This window comes from Leucoraja erinacea, chromosome 27 (assembly GCF_028641065.1).
Source record: "Leucoraja erinacea ecotype New England chromosome 27, Leri_hhj_1, whole genome shotgun sequence".
Lineage (NCBI taxonomy): Eukaryota > Metazoa > Chordata > Chondrichthyes > Rajiformes > Rajidae > Leucoraja > Leucoraja erinaceus.
This window is the reverse complement of record NC_073403.1, coordinates 9,547,778-9,569,691: the sequence shown is the minus strand read 5'-3', so window position 1 is coordinate 9,569,691 and position 21,914 is coordinate 9,547,778. Positions and strand designations below refer to the sequence as shown.

Genomic DNA, 21,914 nt, shown 5'->3' with positions numbered 1-21,914 from the left:
CTGTCCCTTCTGTCAGTGAAACTACTTTCAATATATTCATTATATCATTCTAGAAACAATTATTTTCCACGGTGCAGCCATTATTTACTTGAGTAGTCCTTGATGGTATTTATGTCCATTCTTTCTTCATTAGTATTTGTAGAATTGTGCTATGCAGTATATCATAAATATGTTCATATATAAAAAATGTGTCATTTTAATTTGATTGCATTTTAATGGTTTAATAAACTATTCCCTCAATCTTTTATAAGAATTTTGATAACAAAGATAATTATACAAATTTTGAACCATTGTGAGATGACTAATCTGACAACTGGTCTAGTTTAGAGATACAGCATGGAAACAGGCCCTTCAGTCCACCAAGTCCACGCCGACCAGCAATCCCAACACATTAACACTATCCTACACACACTAGGGACAATTTACATCTAAACCAAGCCAATTAACATACAAACCTGTACATCTTTGGAGTGTGGGAGGAAGCCGAAGATCTCAGAGAAAACCCACGCGGTCACGGGGAGAACATACAAATTTTGTACAGACTGTACCCGTAGTCAGGATGGAACCCGGGTCTCTGGTGCTGTAAGCGCTGTAAGGCAGCAACTCTACCGCTGTGCCACCCGACTATGAGTTCTGACTATGAGTGCCAATGTTACGATTAAAGCCCAGAAGGTGCAATACAAATGCAGTTCTACCTGTTCTTGGCTTAGTTTCTGTGGACATAAAGGTACTCACACAAAGCTTGCTCCAGCCATTCGGCAATCGAACAAAGACTTTACTTCCTTCTGTTACATAGACCAGGGATCCCTCTGGTATCACGGGAGCAGCCTTCAGCATGAGTTCAACATTTTTAAATGCATGGCTCTGTTACAGCAAAGAACACATTAGGGTGACCGTAGAACATTGCAGGCAGAGCTGTCAACATTACAGAAAGATTAATTACAAGTGACTTTTTGCTTTGAGGATGGTAGAATTTCCGTTGCTTGCCAATATTCCCTCTTCTCCTGAAGGTATTGACTCCTGCCAGTGCCCACACATCTGTGGATGGCTGGCACTCCCCAAGAGCTTGTCCAAGTGACCTATTCTCCAGTAATAATACCTGACAGTGAATGGATGCTGTGACTTGGGGGACATCAACTATGCCTGGTCTATGACAGTGTCAACTCTCCGTCTCATCCAGCAGGGCTTGTCAAAATGCCACCAGAATGGACAGCTTCAGAGAGCAAGCTCCGAAGGTGATCGACATACATTCTGAGTCTCCGAAGCCTTCCCACCATGCAGGGGACACATGTCAGGACTCAGGAGCACAATGGCATACTCTCAACGTACCTGCTTGCTACACCTCTAACAGTGGTGGCTTAGAATAATGAAAACTATCAGAGTAAAGCAGCCTAATGAGTTTGTAATCCAACTGCATGCACATTGCAGCAACCCACCGCCTGCCACAGTCTGTGCCATTCACAAAGTGCATTGGACCTAGACTACTCCGACATTACTCCCCCATCCTGCTCAAACCCATCAACTCAACAAGGGTCCTGACCCAAAACGTCAGCCATCTTTTTTCTCCAGAGATGCCGCCTGACCCGCTGAGTTACTCCAGCACTCTGTATCATGGAAGTATCAGAATAACGTTGCATTGATAAATTAAATAAGCATTAAATAGACCTGCTGGGCCGAATGGCCTAATTCTGCTCCTATAACCTATAAACATGAATTTATGAAAGAGACATCATGCAAATAGGCCCATCGGCCCACCGTTTCCATGGCAACCGCCCACCGGCAACCATCCCAGTTAACATTCATACTTTGCGTTCACTCCCCGTGCACTTTTACAGATAATTTACAGAGACCAATTAAACTACAAACCCACACGTCTTTGGGGTATGGGTGGAAACCCGAGAACGGAGGAATACAACGCAGTCTCAGGGAGAATGTGTAAACTCCACATAGACAGCAGCCGAGGTCAGGATCGAACCCGGGTGCCTGCAGCCACTGTGCAATGGTGCAGCGGGTGGAGTCTTCAAGATCATAAGGAATAGGAGTAGAATTAGGCCATTCGGCCCATCAAGTCTACTCCGCCATTCAATCGTGGCTGATCTATCTCCCTCCTGACCCCATTCTCTTGCCTTCTCCTTATAACCTCTGACACCTGTACTAGTCAAGAATCTATCTCTCTCTGCCTTAGAAATATCCACTGACTTGGCCGCTACAGCCTTCTGTGGCAAAGAATTCCACAGATTCACCACCTTCTGACGAAAGAAATTTCTCGTCATCTCCTTCCCAAAAGAACGTCCTTTAATTCTAAGGCTATGGTCTCTAGTTCTCGACTCTCCCACTAATTTGTTGCATTTTCCAACATTTCTGCAGTTAAGAAACACACAAACACCTCATTGCTTGGTGCTTTTCTCTTTTGTGATGGCAGGAATCTGGCCGAGTTCCTTTTTATTTAAGATTGTATATTGAAGATGACCTGAACCTACAGTGACTGTTTTTGCTGGCTTACCTTCAAGCTGCTGTCAAATGGATTCTTATTGATATTGGGACCTTGGGAATCTATAATGAAACACACAAATGTCTAATTATATAATTGGGAATCATAAAAAGGGTTGTCGTGCACAGTTCCATTAAGAGTTAGCATTCCATGCAGGAATTGTTTCAGTGAATATTATGGTATAAAATTTCAGTGGGAATTATTTTACTGTTATATATTATTCATGTAACCTTGTATATCTATCTAAGAGTCATCCCACTCTAACAACTTAGTCTTTCACCAAGATGTTCATTGACTAGGAAGACATCAAAAACTTAATGGAATGGAATGGAATGCTATTTATTGTCATTCAAACCTAGGTTTGAACAAAATTACATTTAGTTTTTTACATTACAAAAAAACCCAAGACCCACACTTAACACAGTTTACATAAACATCCATCATATTTCGTTAAGAACGATTTTTACCACCATATTTAAAGTTATCAATACGTGAATATTTCCACCGGCCACATCGGAAATATGGCCGTAAAAGTGAATTTTTCACTGCTGTGCCTATTACTTTCCGATGGCACTTGCTAGCATTCAAACGTCATGTGTTTGTTATTTACGGTAAGCTTCTCTGGAAGATTAGATGGCATAGGGTTCAGGAAGAGCTGGCTGACTGGGTAGCGATTGGCTTCATGGAAGGATGCAGGAGGTGATGGTGGAAGGTTGTTTTTCGGTCTGGACTGCTGTGACTAGCGGTGCAAATTTGCAGATGGCACTAAAGTGGGCGGTCTTGTAGAGAGCGGAGATGGTTATCAAAAGTTTCGGCAAGATCTTGATCAGTTGGGCAAGTGGGCTGAGGAGTGGTTAATTGAGTTTATTACAGATAAGTGGGAGGTCAAACCAGGGCAGGATCTACGCAGTGAATGGCAGAGGCTTGGGGCGTGTTGTAGAGCTGAGCAATCCAAGAACGCAGGTAATTGTTCCTTGAAAGTGGTATCACGGGAAGATCGCGTGGTTAAGAAGGTTCATGGTACCTTGATCTTCATCAGTCAGGCTATTGAGTATAGAAGTTGGGATGTTATGTTACAGTTGTGCTGCATAGCGCTAAGGAGTATTATGTAGGAATTAACTGCAGATGCAGATTTAAACCAAGGATAGACACAAAATGCTGGAGTAACTCAGAAGGACAGGCAGCATCTCTGGAGAGAAGGAATGAAGAACGGTCTGAAGAAGGGTCTCAATGCGAAACGCTACCCCGTTCCTGTTCTCCAGAGACGCTCCCTGTCCCGCTGAGGTACTCCAGCATTTTGTGTCTATCTATGGAGTATTACGTTCGGTTTTGGTCACCCTGTTGTAGGAAAGATGCTGTTAAGCTGGAAAGTGGGCTGAGAAGATTTGCGAGGATGTTGCCTGGATTCAAATTGGAAATAAGTCTGGTTTATTGAAAGTACTAAAATCGTAGGTTAAACTATGGTGAACTACTTAGGGATAAAATGTACTTAGCATATAAAAGCTGTAACGCGATTTATTTTGGGGGCTTTGGTTACAACAGGAAAAAGTACCTGGGCTCCCGATGCTTGCAAAGTCAATTTCTTTTTCGTGATTCACCTGGTGGAAGAAACACATCAGATTATTAAAGGTGACGATAACATGAGTGACACAATGACGATGGATAGTGAAATATACAATGAGGAAGAAAGTACAGAGTAATCTCCTTGGGCCTTGAATCACTGAGATTTCTGTATTGTTAATCCATCCTTGGCCCTGGTTCTGATGGATATATAGTCATGCACATGTCAGTGCAGAAGATATCAAGCCTTTATTGTGATCTCAGGTTTAGGCATATTATTGTCACGTGTACCGAGGTACAGTGAAAAGCATAGTTTTGTATGCTATCCAATCAGGTCAGATATACCATGCATACATGTAATCAAGTCAAATTCAAGTACAATACGCGGTGCTGGCTCGAAGGGCCGAATGGCCTACTCCTGCACCTATTGTCTATTGTCTAATAGGTAGAGCAAAGGGGAAGGGGAAGAGTGCAGAATATAGTTCTCAGCATTGTAGTGCATCAGTACCATATGCAAAGCCCAATATCTGCATTGAGGTAGAGGTGATTCTGACAGTACTCTCGCTTATGGAAGGACCATTCAGAAGCCTGATAACAGTGGGTGGAAGAAGCTGTTCCTGAGTCTGGTGGTGCGCACTTTGAAGCTTCTGTATCCTCTGCCGGACGGGAGCAGAGGGAAGAAGGAATGACCAGGTCGGGACAAGTCTTTGATTATATTGGCTACTTTTCTGAGGCATTGTGAAGTGTAGATGGAGTCATAGGTTGGAAGTCAATCTGTGTGATGGACCGGGCTACATTTAAAACTCTGCAATTTCCTGCAGCCTTGGGCAGAGCTATCCCAAACCAAGCTGTGATACTTGGTTTGGGAAAAGCTCTAGTTGTGAACAGAAGGCAGTGGAGGCCAATTCACAGGATGTTTTTAAAAGAGAGTTAGATAGAGCTCTCAGGGCTAACGGAATCAAGGGATATGAGGAGAAGGGAGGAACAGGGTACTGATTCTGGATGATCAGCCGTGATCATATTGAATGGCGGTGCTGGCTCGAAGGGCAGAATGGCCTACACCTGCACTAATTTTCGATGTTTTTATGTTTCTATAAGTAATCTGGGATTAAAAGGAACATTGGGATTGTGCGAGGACGTGTGTTGATTCGCCTCATCTCCCTAGCTCTTGTTGACGTTGATGGTTCATCACCAAATGGTTAACTTCATTTCAGGAGTCTAATTCGTCTGATGTTGGTCTAGTTAGTCCACATACTTACTCTCACGATGCAACTCTATGGGACTTTGGTTAGGCCACATTTGGAGTGATGCGTGCAGTTCTGGTCACCCCGTTATAGGAAAGATGTGGCGGCTTTGGAGAGGGTGCAGAAGATGTTTACCAGAATGCCGCATGGATTAGAGGGTTTCAGCTACAGGAAGAGGTTGGATAGACTTGGATTGTTTTCTCTGGAACGTCGGAAGTTGATGGGAGACTTGGTAGAATTGTATACAATTATGAGAGGCACAGTAGACCCTTTACCCAGGGTGGAAATGCCCAACACTAGAGGGCATAGCTATAAGGTGAGCAGGGGGAACGTTTAGTGGAGATGTGCGGTGCAAGTTATTTTACACAGAGTAGTGGGGGACTGGAACACGTTGCCAGGGGTGGTGGTGGAGGCAGATGCAATAGTGGCTTTTAAGAGGATTTTACATAGGCACTTGGAAGTGCAAGGAGTAGAGGGATATATGGATCACTGGGTGTCATGGTACACCAGTCATTGAAGGTAGGCATGCAGGTGCAGCAGGCAGTAAAGAAAGCGAATGGTATGTTGGCTTTCATAGCAAGAGGATTTGAGTATAGGAGCAGGGAGGTTCTACTGCAGTTGTACAGGGTCTTGGTGAGACCACACCTGGAGTATTGCGTGCAGTTTTGGTCTCCAAATCTGAGGAAGGACATTATTGCCATAGAGGGAGTGCAGAGAAGGTTCACCAGACTGATTCCTGGGATGTCAGGACTGTCTTATGAAGAAAGACTGGATAGACTTGGTTTATACTCTCTAGAATTTAGGAGATTGAGAGGGGATCTTATAGAAACTTACAAAATTCTTAAGGGGTTGGACAGGCTAGATGCAGGAAGATTGTTCCCGATGTTGGGGAAGTCCAGGACAAGGGGTCACAGCTTAAGGATAAGGGGGAAATCCTTTAAAACCGAGATGAGGAGAACGTTTTTCACACAGAGAGTGGTGAATCTCTGGAACTCTCTGCCACAGAGGGTAGTTGAGGCCAGTTCATTGGCTATATTTAAGAGGGAGTTAGATGTGGCCCTTGTGGCCAAGGGGATCAGAGGGTATGGAGAGAAGGCAGGTACGGGATACTGAGTTGGATGATCAGCCATGATCATATTGAATGGCGGTGCAGGCTCGAAGGGCCGAATGGCCTACTCCTGCACCTAATTTCTATGTTTCTATGTTTCTATGCAGAGGCAGAACAAGTCAGTTTAACTTGGCATCACGTTTGGGACATTGTGGGCTTTAGGTTCTATGTTCTAAATCAGAAACCAATTGCTGATGAACCACCAGGAAATGGACAGAAGATGAGGCAGGTCGACCAGTATGAAAGATGACGATGAGAGTTTTAGAAGCGGGTACACTGGAGGAAAAGATTGCCCAGAACGAAACAAAGTGTAGGAAGGAACTGCAGAACCTGGTTTAAACCGAAGATGGACACAAAATGCTGGAGTAACTCAGCGGGTCAGGCAGCATCTCTGGAGAGCAGGAATGGGTGACGTTTCGGGTCGGGACTGAAGAAGGGTCTCGACCCGAAACGTCACCCATTCCTTCTCTCCAGAGATGATGCCTGACCCGCTGAATTACTCCAGCATGAGATAAATAAAGATTTTTTTTAAATAAACGATACTTGCCGGCATTTTACAGTGGGGCCTTGGTGGAATCGGGAAAATTCTCTGCAAAAAAGAACAAAAAAAAAACAAATTTTAAGTGAAATAGCGAAACAACTCTGCTTGGAAACTATTTGGTGATTGAATGGACCTACATTGTAGTAAATTGTTCCCGGCATTCCTGGCGGGCCCGGAGATCCTGGAAAACCAGGAATGCCCGGCGTTCCTGGAAGACCCTGAACAAAACATGGAAAGAAAAATATGTGTTAGAGCGTTGAATGAATCAAGCTTGATTTTTGAAGTTTAACATTGTGCCTTTATGGTCAAGTTGAGTATTAACAACATCGAACATGAAGAGTACAAGATGGAATCATAGTCGTACAGGATGATATCAGGCCCTTCAGCCCAACTTGCCAATGCCGACCAACCTGTCTCACCAACACTAGTCCCACCTGCACACGTTTGGCCAATATCCCTCTAAACCTTCCCTGCCCATGTACCTGTCACTGGTAATGATGGATACACGGAGGTTACAGTAGAAGGTTCTGAACCTCAAACGTCACCCATTCATTCTCTCCAGAGATGCAGCCTGTCCGCTGAGTTACTCCAGCATTTTGTGTCTATCTTTGGAGATTACAATATATAGAGGCAAACATTTGTAACTCAGAGGGACAGGCAGCATCTCTGGAGAGAAGGAATGGGTGACTTTTTGGGTCTGAAGAAGGGTCTCGACCCGAAACGCACCCATTCCACAGATGCTGCCTGTCCCGCTGAGTTACTGCAGCATATAATGTCTATCTACAGATGACAAAATGTTTTATTCTATAGTTTCAAAGACATAAAATTTCCCTTGTGTATTTTCTGCGTTGTGTGCGTGTGTAGTCTACGAGCATGTGTGCAAGATTCCTGTGCATGCAATACCCCTGGACCTTAAAGTCTGAATTATTTTGTCTTTGTTCTGAACAGAGCTTTGAAATTCTTTTGTTCCTTTCCTATCACCAAATTTCCTGTATCCTCTGGGAATTAGAAGATTGAGTATTAGTGTGTTTGAAGTGCAGTACTCTGGGGAGACTCAGCAGAGTCTGTGCTGAGATATTGTTTCCCTTAGCAGCAAAGTCTGAAACTAGGGAGCATGATCTCAAGGCACGTTTAGACCAAGGTCGGGTGGAAAAGCTTTCACTCCGAAGGGAGTGAATCTTAGGAATTATCTCCCTCAGTAATTTCAAAGCCAAGATTGAAAGACTTGGAATTTGGAGAAAAGAAGTAATGTAAAAATTACCTGGAATGTGCTTAGGTTGAAGGTTAAAGGCGGCACAGTGGTAGAGGTGCTGCCTCATAGCGCCAGAGATCTGGGTTCGATCCTGACTACGGGTGCTGTCTGTATGGAGTTTGTACGTTTTCCCCGTGACCTGCGTGTGTTTTGTCTGGGATCTCCAGTTTCCTCCCACACTCCAAAGATGTGCAGGTTTGTAGGCTAATTGGCTTTGGTAAAATTGTAAATTGTCCCTAGTGTGTGTATGATAATATTAATGTGCGGGGACTGCTGGTCGGCGCGGACTCGGTGGGCTGAAGGGCCTGTTTCTGCACTGTCTCTCTAAACAAAACTAAAATTATTCACAATCAATATGATCCTATTACTCAATCTCATGCTCTGGTATTTTATTTTATTCTTCACATATGTGAATTATAATGTTTTATTTTTAATTGTCTGCTGTATATGGTAATGTTATCCTTGCGAGCAAAGCACCAAGGCAAATTCCTTGTATGTATACAGACTTGGCTCATAAAATGTATTCAATTCAATATGTTCTCATTGTATTTTTATGATTTGACTTACATAGTTAGCACAAGACTCTCCCTTCTCCCCCTTCAGTCCTGGAGCACCCTGTTCGTACAAAAAGAAACAATCACATTTTGAACACATCTTGGAATTCAACCAATAATCAACTTTTGAATTATCATTCCACCTTTCAACACCTCACAATTTTTCATTCTGAAAAAACATCACCACCATTTTAACTCCTCCAATGCTTTTAAATTCTTGTGGCCAGCCATTTATCGGGAGGAAATTAAAGTGACTTGAATGAACCCCCAGACAAGTTCTTCCAAAGCAAAACTTTGCTGCTTGTTTTTTAACCCCAAATGAGCCCAAAGCATTCCGTAGTTTGCCCAGAATCACAGAACAAGGCCATTCGGCCCATTGTGGCCAATGCATGTGTTTGAAAGGGTCAGTCCATCGGCTTTTAAGGAATAAGGTCCATAAGTAAAAGTGGACCAGCCAAGGCTAATGGCTATTGATAAAAGTTAAAGCTGCTCTTAAAGCAAAAAAAAGGCTTATAATATTGCCAAAGAAAGTAGTAAGTTGACTGATTGGAGAGGTTTTGCAAAGGAATGAAAAAACGACAGAGGTGAAATCAATTGTCTGTTGATGGATCTTTTAATGATCTTCCAGGATCGCTAAATTCTCCCTTCAGTGCATTCAGGATCTGCGGCAAAAGTTAAAATTTATTAATATTTTACAAATCCATTAATTTTACCTCCATTCTATTAAAGCTGCTCGTGAATGTTTCTGTGCCACGAGCATCTTAATGAGTGCTGATTTATATTTATAGAACATCCAGGGTCAAAACTCCTTCCGGGATCATTTTTGGCCTCATATGTCATATGTCATATGGGTTGCCAAGAGAGTTACAGGGAAAAGTTCAGTTTAGTTTATTGTCACGTGTACTGACGTACAGTGAAAAGCTTATTGTTGCGGGCTGACCAGTTATCAGAAATACAATGCATGATTACAATCGATCCATTTACGGTGTACAGGTACATGATAAGGGAATAATAGTTAGTACAAGGTAAAGCCAGCCAAATGCAATCAAGGATTGTCTGAGGATCATCAAAGAGGGAGATAATAGTTCAGCACTGCTCTCTGGTTGTGGTAGGATGATTCAGTTGCCTGGTAACAGCTGGGAAGAAACTGTCCCGACATCTGGAGGTGTACGTTTTCACACTTCTAGTTTTGTCTCTGCTCACACATGTTATGTGTGTACCTGTCGCTACCTGTAGTCTCCACTGTTGGCCTCAGTTTATGAGTGGAACAACATAGATACTTTAACTTACGGCATTCCGTAGTGACCAGAAATGTAATTCTCTGATACCTGACTTGAGTGTTCAAGGCCAGTCACAATAAACAATATTTTACATTCTATATCTTTCCACCCTGTGTCTCTCTGCTTTCTGTTTAACATCATCTTCTCATAATTGTAAGTTTCAGGAAGGCATTCCTTCAGCTTTATAGGACGTTGGCTTGGCCACATTTGGAGTACTGTGTGCAGTTCTGGTCGCCCCATTATAGGAAGGATGCGGAGGCTTTGGAGAGGGTGCAGAAGAGGTTTACCAGAATGCTGTCTGCTTTGGAGAGTATTACAGATAAGGAGAGGTTGGATTGACCGATTGTTTTCTCCGGACCATCAGAGCTTGAGGGGGTAGACAGTCAGAACCTTTTAACCCAGGAATAGATCGGGTAGATGCACAGAGTCATTTGCCCTGAGTAGGGGAATCGAGGACCAGGTTCAAGGTGAAGGGGAAAAAAATTAATAGGAATCCAAGGGGTAACATTTTCACACAGAAAGTGGTGGGTGTATGGAACAAGCTGGCAGAGAAGTTAGTTGAGGCTGAGACTATCCCATCGTTTAAGAAACAGTTGGACAGGTACATGGATAGGACAGGCGTGGAGGGATATGGACAAAGAGCAGGCAAGTGAGACCAGTGTAGTTGGGACATTGTTGGCCTTTGTGGGCAAGTTCGGCCTAGGGGCCTGTTTCCACAATGTATCGCTCTATGGCTCTCTATGACTCTATGACCCAGAGTAGAAATGTCAAGGACTAGAGGGCATGGCTTTAAGGTGAGGCAAAGGAGATGTGCAGGGCGCGTTTTTCTACACAGAGGATCTTAATAAAGAAAATATCCTGTCTTATCCAATAAGTATGTGGTATATCTCATGAGGTCATAAAGTCATGTGATAGGAGCAGAATTAAGCCATTCGACCCATCAAGTCTACTCTGTCATTCAATCACGGCTGATCTATCTCTCCCCCCTAATCCCATTCTCCTGCCTTCTCCCCATAACCCTTGACACCCGTACTAATCTAGGCTGGATTTGTCTGCACTTTATTTGTTTATTTGTACTCTAGGATAGGATACTAACAATTATGATCATGATACACCATAATGAATGATGACGCTGTTACCAAAACCACTTCAGTGTACGTATAAAGAATAGATACAAAGTGCTAGAGTAAATCATGTTTCAGGTCGAGACCGTTCTTCAGACAGTTTCTTCCTACACATTAAGTATAAAGGAGTTGGATACAGGATAAATATCACTTCTATCTCATAAGGTAATAAGTGATAGGAGCAGGATTGGGCCATTCGGCCCATTAAGTCTACTCTGTCGTTCAATCATGGCTGATCTATCTCTCCCTCCAAACCCCATTCTCCTGCCTTCTCCCTATAACTACTGGCACCCGTACTGATCACCCTTCCTATCTGTCTGTGCCCACCACATAATATTGCATTCTGCACAAACCATCCAAGGTCTTTCGGACTGGAACAGAGGCCAGTTAGAGAGAGCTCTCACCCATGCTCATTGCATGCTGCCTAAACGGATAAAACTTTACACAAGTTGAGCAGACTTTCTTGCCATCAGTCAGGCTGGATTTGAATTGATGAGCGTTTGACGCCACTGGGCTTCTACTCGCTGGAGTTTAGAAGGATGAGGGGGTATTTCATTGAAAATTACCGAATAGTGAAAAGACTGGAGAGATTGTATGTGGAGGGGATGTTTCCACTAGTGGGAGAGTCTAGGACCAGAGGCCACAGCCTCAGGATAAAACGACGTTCCTCGTGGAAGGAGATGAGGAGGAATATCTTCAGTCGGAGGGCGGTGAAACTGTGGAATCATTGCCACAGACGGCTGTGGAGGCCAAGTCAATGGATATTTTTACGGCAGAGATTGATAGATTTTTGATTAGTACGGGTGTCAGGGTTTATGGGGAAAAGGCAGCAGAATATGTTTGAGGCGGAGAGATATATCAGAGATGATTGAATGGTGGAGTAGACTTGATAGGCTGAATGGCCTAATTCTGCTCCTATAGCTTATGAACTCCTGAACACAGAGAGGCGGTGGTCCTGGAGGTGAATGCTCCCACTGCTGACATTTACCTGGTCGTAGGAAGGGTTGAAACTCTGCTGGGTTGGGCCGGGTGGACCAGGGGGTCCGGCGGGGCCTTGGGGTCCAGGCTGACACTCACAATCCTGCTCACAGACGCCCTGCATCAAAATATGGAACACAGGAACACAGTCACAGCACGGAATGAATACCAGACCAGCGCTCCACTAACTTTGATGGGTAGCCAGTCCCATAGCTCCATAAACCCATTCCCAGTGCTCCTCTATAGGGCCCACCATATAAAACCCAGTGATAGACACAAACAGACATGGAGTAACTCAGCGGGTCAAGCAGCATCGTGGAGGAAAGGAATAGGTGACGTTTCCAGTCGAGACCTTTCATCAGACCGAGAGTCAGGGGAGAGGGAAAGCTCTGGGGAGTTTCTCTCTGGTGAGTTTCCCCTCTGAGTTACTCCATTTTGTGTCTACCTTCGGGGTAAACCAGCATCTGCAGTTCCTTCCTACACCATGAGAACCATTGTTCAGAATAGCGTTGGCACGTCCCACTAAGATCAGCGGTGGTGACTTTACTAACAACACTGTTTAGACTCGTACCTCAATAATGATGCATGAAGCATTAAAAATAATATGCAAGTAATAACTCTGGAAAGTTCCAAGAAATACCACTTTGAAATAATACTACTAATTTGAGGAAGGACATTATTGCTATTGAGGGAGTGCAGCGCAGGGTCACCAGGTTAATTCCCGGGATGGCGGAACTGATGTATGATGAAAGAATGGGTCGACTGGGCTTGTATTCACTGGAATTTAGAAGGATGAGAGGAGACCTTATAGAAACATGTAAAATTCTTAAAGGATTGGACAGCGTAGATGCACGAAAAATGTTCCTGATGTTGGGGGAGTCCAGAACCAGGAGTCACAGTTTAAGAATAAGGGATAGACCATTTAGGACTGAGATGAGGAAAAACATTTTCACCCAGAGAGTTGTGAACCTGTGGAATTCTCTGCCACAGAAGGCAGTGGAGGCCCATTCACTGGATGTTTTCAAGGGAGAGTTAGATTTAACTCTTAGGGCTAAGGGAATCAAGGGATATGGGGGAAAAAAAAATCGGGTACTGATTTTGGATGAGCAGCCAAGATCATATTGAATGGCGGTGCTGGCTCGAAGGGCCGAATGGCCTACTCCTGCACCTATTTTCTATGTTTCTATGATTACTCAGCAAAATAGCACGTTTTTAGAGAGAGGGTCAGTGGAGTGCACGGCAGTCAATGAATGCCCCATAGTCATGCCAAGTATGTACTGACATCTCCCTAGCCCAAGTTCCCCGCCACCTTCTTAGTGCCCCCCTAGGTAATTTATCAGCCCCCCAGGGGGCAGTGCAGCCCACTTTGACAACCACTGCACTAAACCAACAATGCCCGCAAAAACATTCTCCAGACGGACTTCCATCAGTTCATGTTGAAGTATTTTACAAATGTCTTTCAAGCCTATAAGTTTAGTCAGATAGAAAGTTGGAGTGTGGGAGGAAGCTGGAGCACCTGGAGAAAACCCACGCAGTCACAGGGAGAACGTATCAACTCCGTACATTCAGCACCCGTAGTCAGGATCGAACCCGGGTTTCTGGCGCTGTGAGGCAGCGACTCTACCGCTGCGCCACCGTGCCGCCCCTGAGTTGTTCCAGTGTTGTAAATCATGGCACAAGCCAAGACTGCACCGGTTTTTCACTGAGTTAGTTTTGAACACATGTCGTTAGATTAGCCCGTAAATCAAAGCAACAAAGTTGAATGAACAATTATTTGTAACTTGGTTATACTGACCGGCTCCCCCGGGGGTCCTGTTGCGCCTGTAAAACCCGGAGACCCGGAGTATCCCTGAACGGGGGAGACAAAGCAAGGTTATCAATCGATGATAGACACACAAAAAATTGGAATAACTCAGCGGGACAGGCAGCATCTCTGGAGAGAAGGAATGGATGATGTTTCGGGTCCAGACCCTTCTTCAGCTTATGAATCATCAGGCATGACATCAACTGGAGGTGATTTCCAGGGATTCAGAAAACTGGGGGCACATGGCTGACATTCCACAGATATGAAGGGAGACTGACTGGGGAGACACGGAGAAGCTATTTTAGCGTTTGTGTTATTGACAACGACAGTGCAATGTATAAATATTAGAGCCAGGGTTTTAGGACAGAACTTTTGAATCTTTTCTACACTCTAATGATTGCAGACGTTTGAAACTCTCTTCCAAAATCAACCACTGATCCATGGCCAATTCCCTATTTTAAATTTGAGGTTGCTGGATTTTTGTTAACAATCGGGATTAAGAGATATTGTGTGCAAGACATCTGTGGGACGTTAGGACACATATTTCAAAGAACAGAACAAATCTAAGTGGTTGAATGATCTATTCTTATTCCTGGACCAGAGGGTGAACCCTTTCAAGTTATTTCCATATTAAGATGATACTTGTATTTGTTGTCAAGTGTAATTTAGTTCAGAGTGTTAGTCCTATATCTAAGTTAGACAACACGAGTTTAAGCCACCATACTCCAGGATCTGAGCACACAATCCAGGCTGCTCATTCAATGGCTTTTGAGGGAGTTTGGTCGTGTTGAAGGTGCCTTTCATGAAATGTTAAACCAAGGCCAGATAACCAAGGGAATGTTTATCTCCCAACTAATGCCATTGAGCCATGCAACATGGAAACAGTCTGAGAAAGACACAAGGTGCTGGAGTTAACTCAGCGGGTCAAGCAGCACCTCTGCAGAACATGCATAGGTGACGTTGCGGATCCCAATCCTACTTTATACAGAGCTATGGAGAAGCTATCCGTGTTCTCCAGAGATACTGCCTGACCTGCTGAGTTACTCCAGCACTTTCTGTCTGATTTTGTAAACCAGCATCTGCAGTTCCTCGTTTCTACATGGAAACAGTCTCTGCTGGCTATCAAACAATAAATGATTATTACTAATTTAGCATTTATACTAATCCCATTACGTTACATAGAAGTTGCGATCACTGTCGTACATAGCATCGTAAGGATTGATGATAAAGCACACACACCAAAATCCTGTACTTCCAGCGGCGGAAGTCCACAGGAACTGGAGGACAGAGACAGAACTGGAGGACAGAGGATGGAAACCAACACCACTGCGTCGCTAATGTTTTTCAACGATGATGAATAAATGAATGACATTCCCTCCACACTTCTATTAGCTCCCCTATGCACTAAGGGCAATTGGCAGAGACCAATCTTCATGTTTTTGGGATGTGGAAGGAAATCAGAGCACCCGGGAAAAACCACACTGTCACAAGGACTTGCACACTCCACACTGAAAGCACCTGACTTCAAAATCAAGTCTGGGTCAGTGGAGCTGTCAGACCACAACTCTACCAGCTGCATGATTGTGCTGTCTGTGGACAAATACTGGTGATGGTGACAAAACTGTGACTACATTTCATTAGTCATTCATCAAAGGGGCACCAATGCAAAACAATCCAGGGATGTGAAGGTCTAACATAATAATACTTGCCAAGGATGTGAGATTTCTGCTGTACTTACAATTAAAATAAAACATTCATGTTTAATGTTCACTCAGTGAGACAGAGGATACGTGCCTGTTTAGTTTAGTTTAGAGATACAGCACGGAAACAGGCCCTTCGGCCTGCCGAGTCCGCACCGATCAAGGATCCCCGCACATTCACACTATCCTACACACACGAGGGACAATTTTCCATCTGTACCAAGCCAATTAACCTACAAACCTGTACTTCTTCGTAGTGTGGGAGCAAATCGAAGATCCTGGAGAAAATTCACGCAGTCGAGATCAAACCCGATCACTGGCGCTGTAAGGCAGCAACTCTACCGCTGTGCCACCATGCCCCTCATTTAGTTTAATTTGGATTGGTTTAGTTCAGAGATACAGTTTGGAAACAGGCCCTTCGGCCCACCGAGTCCGCGCCAACCAACAAATACCCATCTGTTAAAAGAACAAGCGAAAATCCGGAGAATAAAAACATAACATTTACCTGTTCACCTCGAAGACCAAGGTCACCTTTTTCACCCTTTAACCAAACATTAAGATACAATTAGAAAGTCATTCATGACAGAATATTTGAGACCTCTGCTCCTTCTAATTTCTTGCTTGGAACCAGGAATTCATCTCAAAAGGTGTCCTTTAGTTACCGTATCTGCAGTGGGCACCATTATCTCCAGTGTAGTGCCAATCCCATTGCTGACATTGACCTCCAAGATAGCCAGCGAGGACAAATCTAATGATTTACTTTGTAGAGGCCTCCATGGTGCCAAGTTGGCACTGACCATACACAATCCTGTTCAGACTGTCCTAACGCATTGAGCAAAAGAATCTGACTTATTATGGTGATAAAGGCCAGTGAGGTGCTGTGCTGGTTCTGGGTGCTACAGTTACTTAACAGGGGAGTATTGTGCAGGCCAGTGCCGACGAGGCCCTGAATTGGCATCACAAAGAGTGAATTTTTAGTTTTAGTTTAGAAATACAGGCCCTGCGGCCCACCAAGTCCGCATCGACCGGCAATCCCCGCACACCAATACTATCCTGCACACACTAGGGGCAATTTTCATTTACACCAATTAACCTACAAACCTGTACGTCTTTGGATTGTGGGAGGAAACCGAAGATCTCAATGTCCCTTGTCCCTGCCTCCTCTGGCTGCTTGTTCCATACACCCACCACCCTTTGTGCGAAAAAGTTATCCGAGTAAATCTTCCTATTAAATCTTTTCCCCTTCACCTTAAACTTACGTCCTCTGGTCCTCGATTCACCTTCTCTGGGCAAGAGACTCTGTGCATCTACCAGATATATTCCACTCCTGATTTTACACACCTCAATACGATCACCACTGCACTCCAAGGAATAGAGTCCCAGTCTACTCAACCTCTCCCTATAGCTCAGGCCCTCTAGGTCTGGCAACATTGTCGTAAATCTTCTCTGTACCCATTTGTTTGGATGCTATTCAATCAAATCAGGAAATACTGTACGTGAATCCAATCAAACCATACACAAGTGCAATGGGTAGTGCAAAGAGAAAAATATCAGTGCAGAATATACTTTTGAAGCGCTGTAACATTACAGTTCCAGAGAAAAGTCTAATGTACGCAACGAGGTAGGTTGGAAGATTGGGACTCCACCCTGGGTTTTGGGTGAACCTTTCAGTCGTTTGATAACAGAGAGAATGACACTAAATGCAGTGAAGATGCTGCACTGTATAAAAATGTTACAATAATTCCGTTACTGCCATGCAAACCGATATTCAACGATACCTTATCTCCGGGAACTCCAACTCCTGGGTATCCTTGATATCCTGCTTCACCCTAGACAAATGGAAACAACAGTTACGTTATTATCAAGTATGTTGTGGCAACCATTGGGCACTCAAAGTGTTGTATAGAGATATTATTGAGGGTTATTGTACTAGGCACCGCACCACTGAGGTAGAGGACCACACCATACATAGAGTTCAAAGTGTCTCATTGTTATATGTTCCAAAACAGAACAATGAAATACGTAGACAAAAATGCTGGAGAAACTCAACAGGTGAGGCAGGATTTATGGAGCGAAGGAAATAGGCAACGTTTCAGGGCGAAATCTTTCTTCAGTGGGTGTGTGGGACTGGGAGTGGGTGTGTGGGTGAGTGTGTGGTGTGTGTGTGTGGTGGGTGAGTGTGGGTGGGTGGGGGGTGTGAGTGGGGGGTGTGTGGTGGGTGTGTGTGTGTGGTGTGTGTGTGGGTGTGTGGGTGGGGGGTGGGTGTGGTGGGGGTGGGTGGGTGGGGGTGGGGGGGGTGTGGGTGTGTGGGTGTGTGGGTGGGTGTGTGGTGTGTGGTGGGGTGTGTGGGTGGGTGTGGGTGGGGGTGTGTGTGTGTGGGAGGGTGTGTGTGTGGGTGTGTGGGTGTGTGTGTGTGTGAGTGTATGTGTGTGTGGGTGTGTGGGTGGGTGGGTGTGTGTGTGTGTGTGTGTGTGTGTGTGTGGGGGTGTGTGGGTGGGTGTGTGGGTGGGTGGGTGGGTGTGTGTGTGGGTGGGTGGGTGTGTGGGTGTGTGGGGGTGTGAGTGGGTGGGTGTGTGTGGGGTGTGTGTGTGTGGGGGTGTGTGTGGGTGGGTGTGTGGGTGTGTGGGTGGGTGTGTGTGGGTGTGTGGGTGTGGGGGTGGTGTGGGTGTGTGGGTGTGTGGGTGGGTGTGTGGGTGTGGGTGTGGTGTGGGTGTGGGGGGTGGTGTGTGGTGGTGGGTGTGGGTGGTGTGGGTGTGGGTGGGGTGTGTGTGTGGGTGTGTGTGGGTGTGTGGGTGGGTGGTGTGTGGGTGTGGGTGTGTGTGGGTGGGTGTGTGTGGTGGGTGGTGGGTGTGTGGGTGGGTGGGTGGGTGGGGGTGGGTGGGTGTGGGTGGGTGTGTGGGTGTGTGTGGGTGTGGGTGGGTGTGTGGGTGGGTGTGGGTGGGTGGGTGAGTGTGTGGGTGTGGTGGGTGGGTGTGGTGGGTGTGTGGGGTGTGGTGGGTTGGTGGTGTGTGGGTGTGGTGGGTGGGTGGGGTGGGTGGGTGGGTGTGTGGGTGGGTGGGTGAGTGGTGTGTGGTGTGGGTGGGTGGTGGGTGTGTGTGTGTGTGTGGGTGGGTGGGTGGGTGGGGGTGTGTGTGTGGGTGGGTGTGGTGGTGTGTGGGGGGGTGTGGGTGTGGGTGGGTGGGTGGGTGGGTGGGTGGGTGTGGGTGTGGGTGGGTGGGTGTGGTGGGTGGGTGGGTGGTGTGGTGGTGTGTGGGGGTGGGTGGTGGGTGGGTGGGTGGGTGGGTGGTGTGGTGGGTGTGTGGGTGGTGGGGGTGTGTGTGGTGGGGGTGGTGTGTGGTGTGTGGGTGTGGTGTGGGTGTGTGGGTGGTGTGTGGGGTGTGTGTGGGTGTGGGTGGGTGGGTGTGGGTGTGGTGTGGTGGGTGTGTGTGGGTGGGTGGGTGGTGGGGTGGGTGTGGGTGTGAGGATGAGAGCAGAATAACATGTAGCATGTACATGCCACATTGGCATTTTGGCTCAAGGCCACAACAATCCAGTTTAATTTATTAATTACTTGCTTATATCCCGCGCCCCAAAGGGAATGTTCAACGAGAGTTTCTCTCATTGCTTCAGGACCTTATGTCCATTCTCTAAGTGCAAGGTTTAGATCTCTGATTGAATGTCGACTCACCCTGGGTCCAGGCTCCCCGGGATCTCCTTTCGGCCCCTGTAAAAATACCAAACGTGGATCAATTGGCACAATTGGAAACACAGCCACGGTGGCGCAGCGGTAGAGTTGCTGCCTTACAGCGAATGTAGCGCAAGAGTCCCGGGTTCGATCCCGACTATGGGTGCTTGTCTGTGCTGCGTTTGTACGTTCTCCCCGTGACCTGCGTGGGTTTTCTTCGAGATCTTCGGTTTCCTCCCACACTCCAAAGACGTACAGGTATGTAGGTTAATTGGCTTGGTTTAAATGTAAAAATTGTCCCTAGTGTTTGTAGGGTAGTGTTAATAAGCAGGGATCGCTGGTCGGTACGGACTCGGTGGGCCAAACTGCCTGTTTCCTCGCTATATTTCTAAATGAAACTAAAAACTAAACACTCGTGTACTAAAACAAGACAGGACCAGCCACAGATCAGCTCAACAGGTCAGGTAGCATCTCTGGAGAACATGGATAGGTGATGTTGTGGGTCAAGGCCCTTCTTCAGACTGATGGCGTTTCTGGTCGAGGCCTTTTTTCAGACTGGATCTTCAAGCAGACTGCAGACTATTGCAATCAGTCTAAAGAAGGGTTTCGGCCCGAAACGTCGCCTATTTCCTTCGCTCCATAGATGCTGCTGCGCCCGCTGCGTTTCTCCAGCATTTTTGTCTTCCCCCGTTCCGACCCAAAACATCACCTATCCACGTTCTCCAGAGATGCAACCTGATCCGCTGAGTTAATCCAGCACTTTGTGCCTTTGTTTGTAAACAAACATCTACAGTTCCTCGTGTCTTTAATTATTGATTATGTTTTTACATTAATGTGCCTGTAAAGCTGGAGTAATTAAAAATGTAATTGTTCCAGACACACTGCATACGACAGTTAAGCACTCTTGACTCTTGACATTATCTTTGTACCAAAAGGGTATAAAAACTCATTGCCTTTGAGCTTGCAGCAATCAGAGTGTCTGTCTGCGTGGAATGAAGACCAGTTACAGCTACGGATTTAGGTTCTGTCTGGTTCATTCAAAGTCACAAAAGAGATGAGAGGAGTGAAATAATGCAGATGTAAGGAATTGCAGATGGTGGAATCTTGAGCAAAACTCTTAGTGCTGGAATAATTCAGCGGGTTAGACAGCATCTGTGGCGGGTATGGGTCGGTGACGTTTCGGGTCAGGATCTTTCTTCAATTTGATAGTAGACTTTGGAGATACAGAGTGGAAATACTGAGTCCGTGCCAACCGCAATCACCTCATACACTAGCACTGGCCTACACACTGGGGACAATTTCCACGTTACAGAAGCCAATTAACCTGTACGTGTTTGGAGTGTGGGAGGAAACTAGAGCAGGCGGAGAAAAAACCCATGTGATCACTGGAAGAACGTACAAACTCCGCACGGACAGCACCCGGAGAACGTGGATCTCTGGCTCTGTTTGGCAGCAAATCTACTGCTGTGCCACCGTGCCACCTTATTTTATTTATTTATTTATTTATTTATTTTTATCAAAAAATGTATTCAATTATTAAAAAATAACCTGTACACTACAATTTGGAGCCGGAACCCACCACCATAAAACAATACAGATCCACAAACTATTATGCAATTATGAAAATCCTTATGTGATACATTCACCCAGCGGTCCCGGAACTCCCTCAGGGTGCCCACAGACAGGGCGTATTCCCTTTCTAATCCCACCCGGGCACGGACGTAACCCCGGAAAAGGGGCAGGCAGCTGGCCCGGGTAGAGCCCTCCACCGTCTGGCGCCATGACTCGCGGATGGCCAGCTTGGCCAGGCCCAGGAGCAACCCAACCAGGACATACCATGCCACCTTATTAGTAGTAGTGGTGGGAAAAGCTGGAAAAGAGGGGAGGGCTGGGACAGAGCCTGGCAAGTGATAGGTGGATACGTGTGGGGGGGAGCGGTTTGATTCCAGTGTATGTGAACACATCAACACATTGGACGTTGCTTTGGGATGCAGCGTGATCTGTAACTAGTGAGAGGGAGGGGATCTCATGAACGTCACCGATGCGAAGTGATGGGGACAGCCCTGTCGATATCAGTGACGCCATCCATGTCATATCTCCCAATACTGACCATAGGTCCTGGTGATCCTCGTGATCCCGGAAATCCTGGCAACCCCTGGGTAGAGAGGGAGAGGGAAACATGAAAGCTCAACATCATTTGACACAAAACAACGCAGTCAGTCAGCAGGCAAAATATAGTGGCTGGATTTGAATTCAAGAGACAGAGGAGTGCCCTATCTGGTCAATGCCTGCACTCAGGTATGCCAGATGGGAGCTTCACGTTCAGAGAAACAGATACAGCATGGAAACAGGCCCTTCAGCCCATCCTTGCCCCAGAGTTGTTGTGGACATGCTGAACCTCCTTCCCTAGAATGCTTAGGAAATTCAGCAAGTCCCCAGTAACGCTTGGCAACTTCTGCAGATGCGCTACAGAAAGCATTTTATCGGGAAGCGTCATATCATGGTTTGGGAACTGCTCCATCCAAGACCGCAAGAAAGTGCAGAGAATTTTGGACGCAGCCCAGACCATCACACAAACCCACCTTCCTTCCATCGACTCCATTCACACCTCACA

At 45.8% G+C, this 21,914-nt stretch overlaps 1 protein-coding gene across 1 annotated transcript in view; it reads right to left on the bottom strand.

Moving 5' to 3' along the window:
- The window catches only part of LOC129710187 (uncharacterized), a 76,695-nt gene that overhangs the window by 9,060 nt on the left and 45,721 nt on the right, over positions 1-21,914 (bottom strand). The window contains exons 10-21 of the mRNA XM_055656985.1: positions 21,411-21,455; positions 19,304-19,339; positions 17,415-17,465; positions 16,142-16,177; positions 13,928-13,981; positions 12,143-12,250; positions 8,764-8,811; positions 7,082-7,162; positions 6,951-6,992; positions 4,044-4,089; positions 2,504-2,553; positions 736-864 (exon numbers count right to left, since the gene is read on the bottom strand). Of these exons, the coding sequence (XP_055512960.1) occupies positions 736-864; positions 2,504-2,553; positions 4,044-4,089; positions 6,951-6,992; positions 7,082-7,162; positions 8,764-8,811; positions 12,143-12,250; positions 13,928-13,981; positions 16,142-16,177; positions 17,415-17,465; positions 19,304-19,339; positions 21,411-21,455 (726 nt within the window). The remainder of the gene's footprint in view (positions 1-735; positions 865-2,503; positions 2,554-4,043; positions 4,090-6,950; positions 6,993-7,081; positions 7,163-8,763; positions 8,812-12,142; positions 12,251-13,927; positions 13,982-16,141; positions 16,178-17,414; positions 17,466-19,303; positions 19,340-21,410; positions 21,456-21,914) is intronic.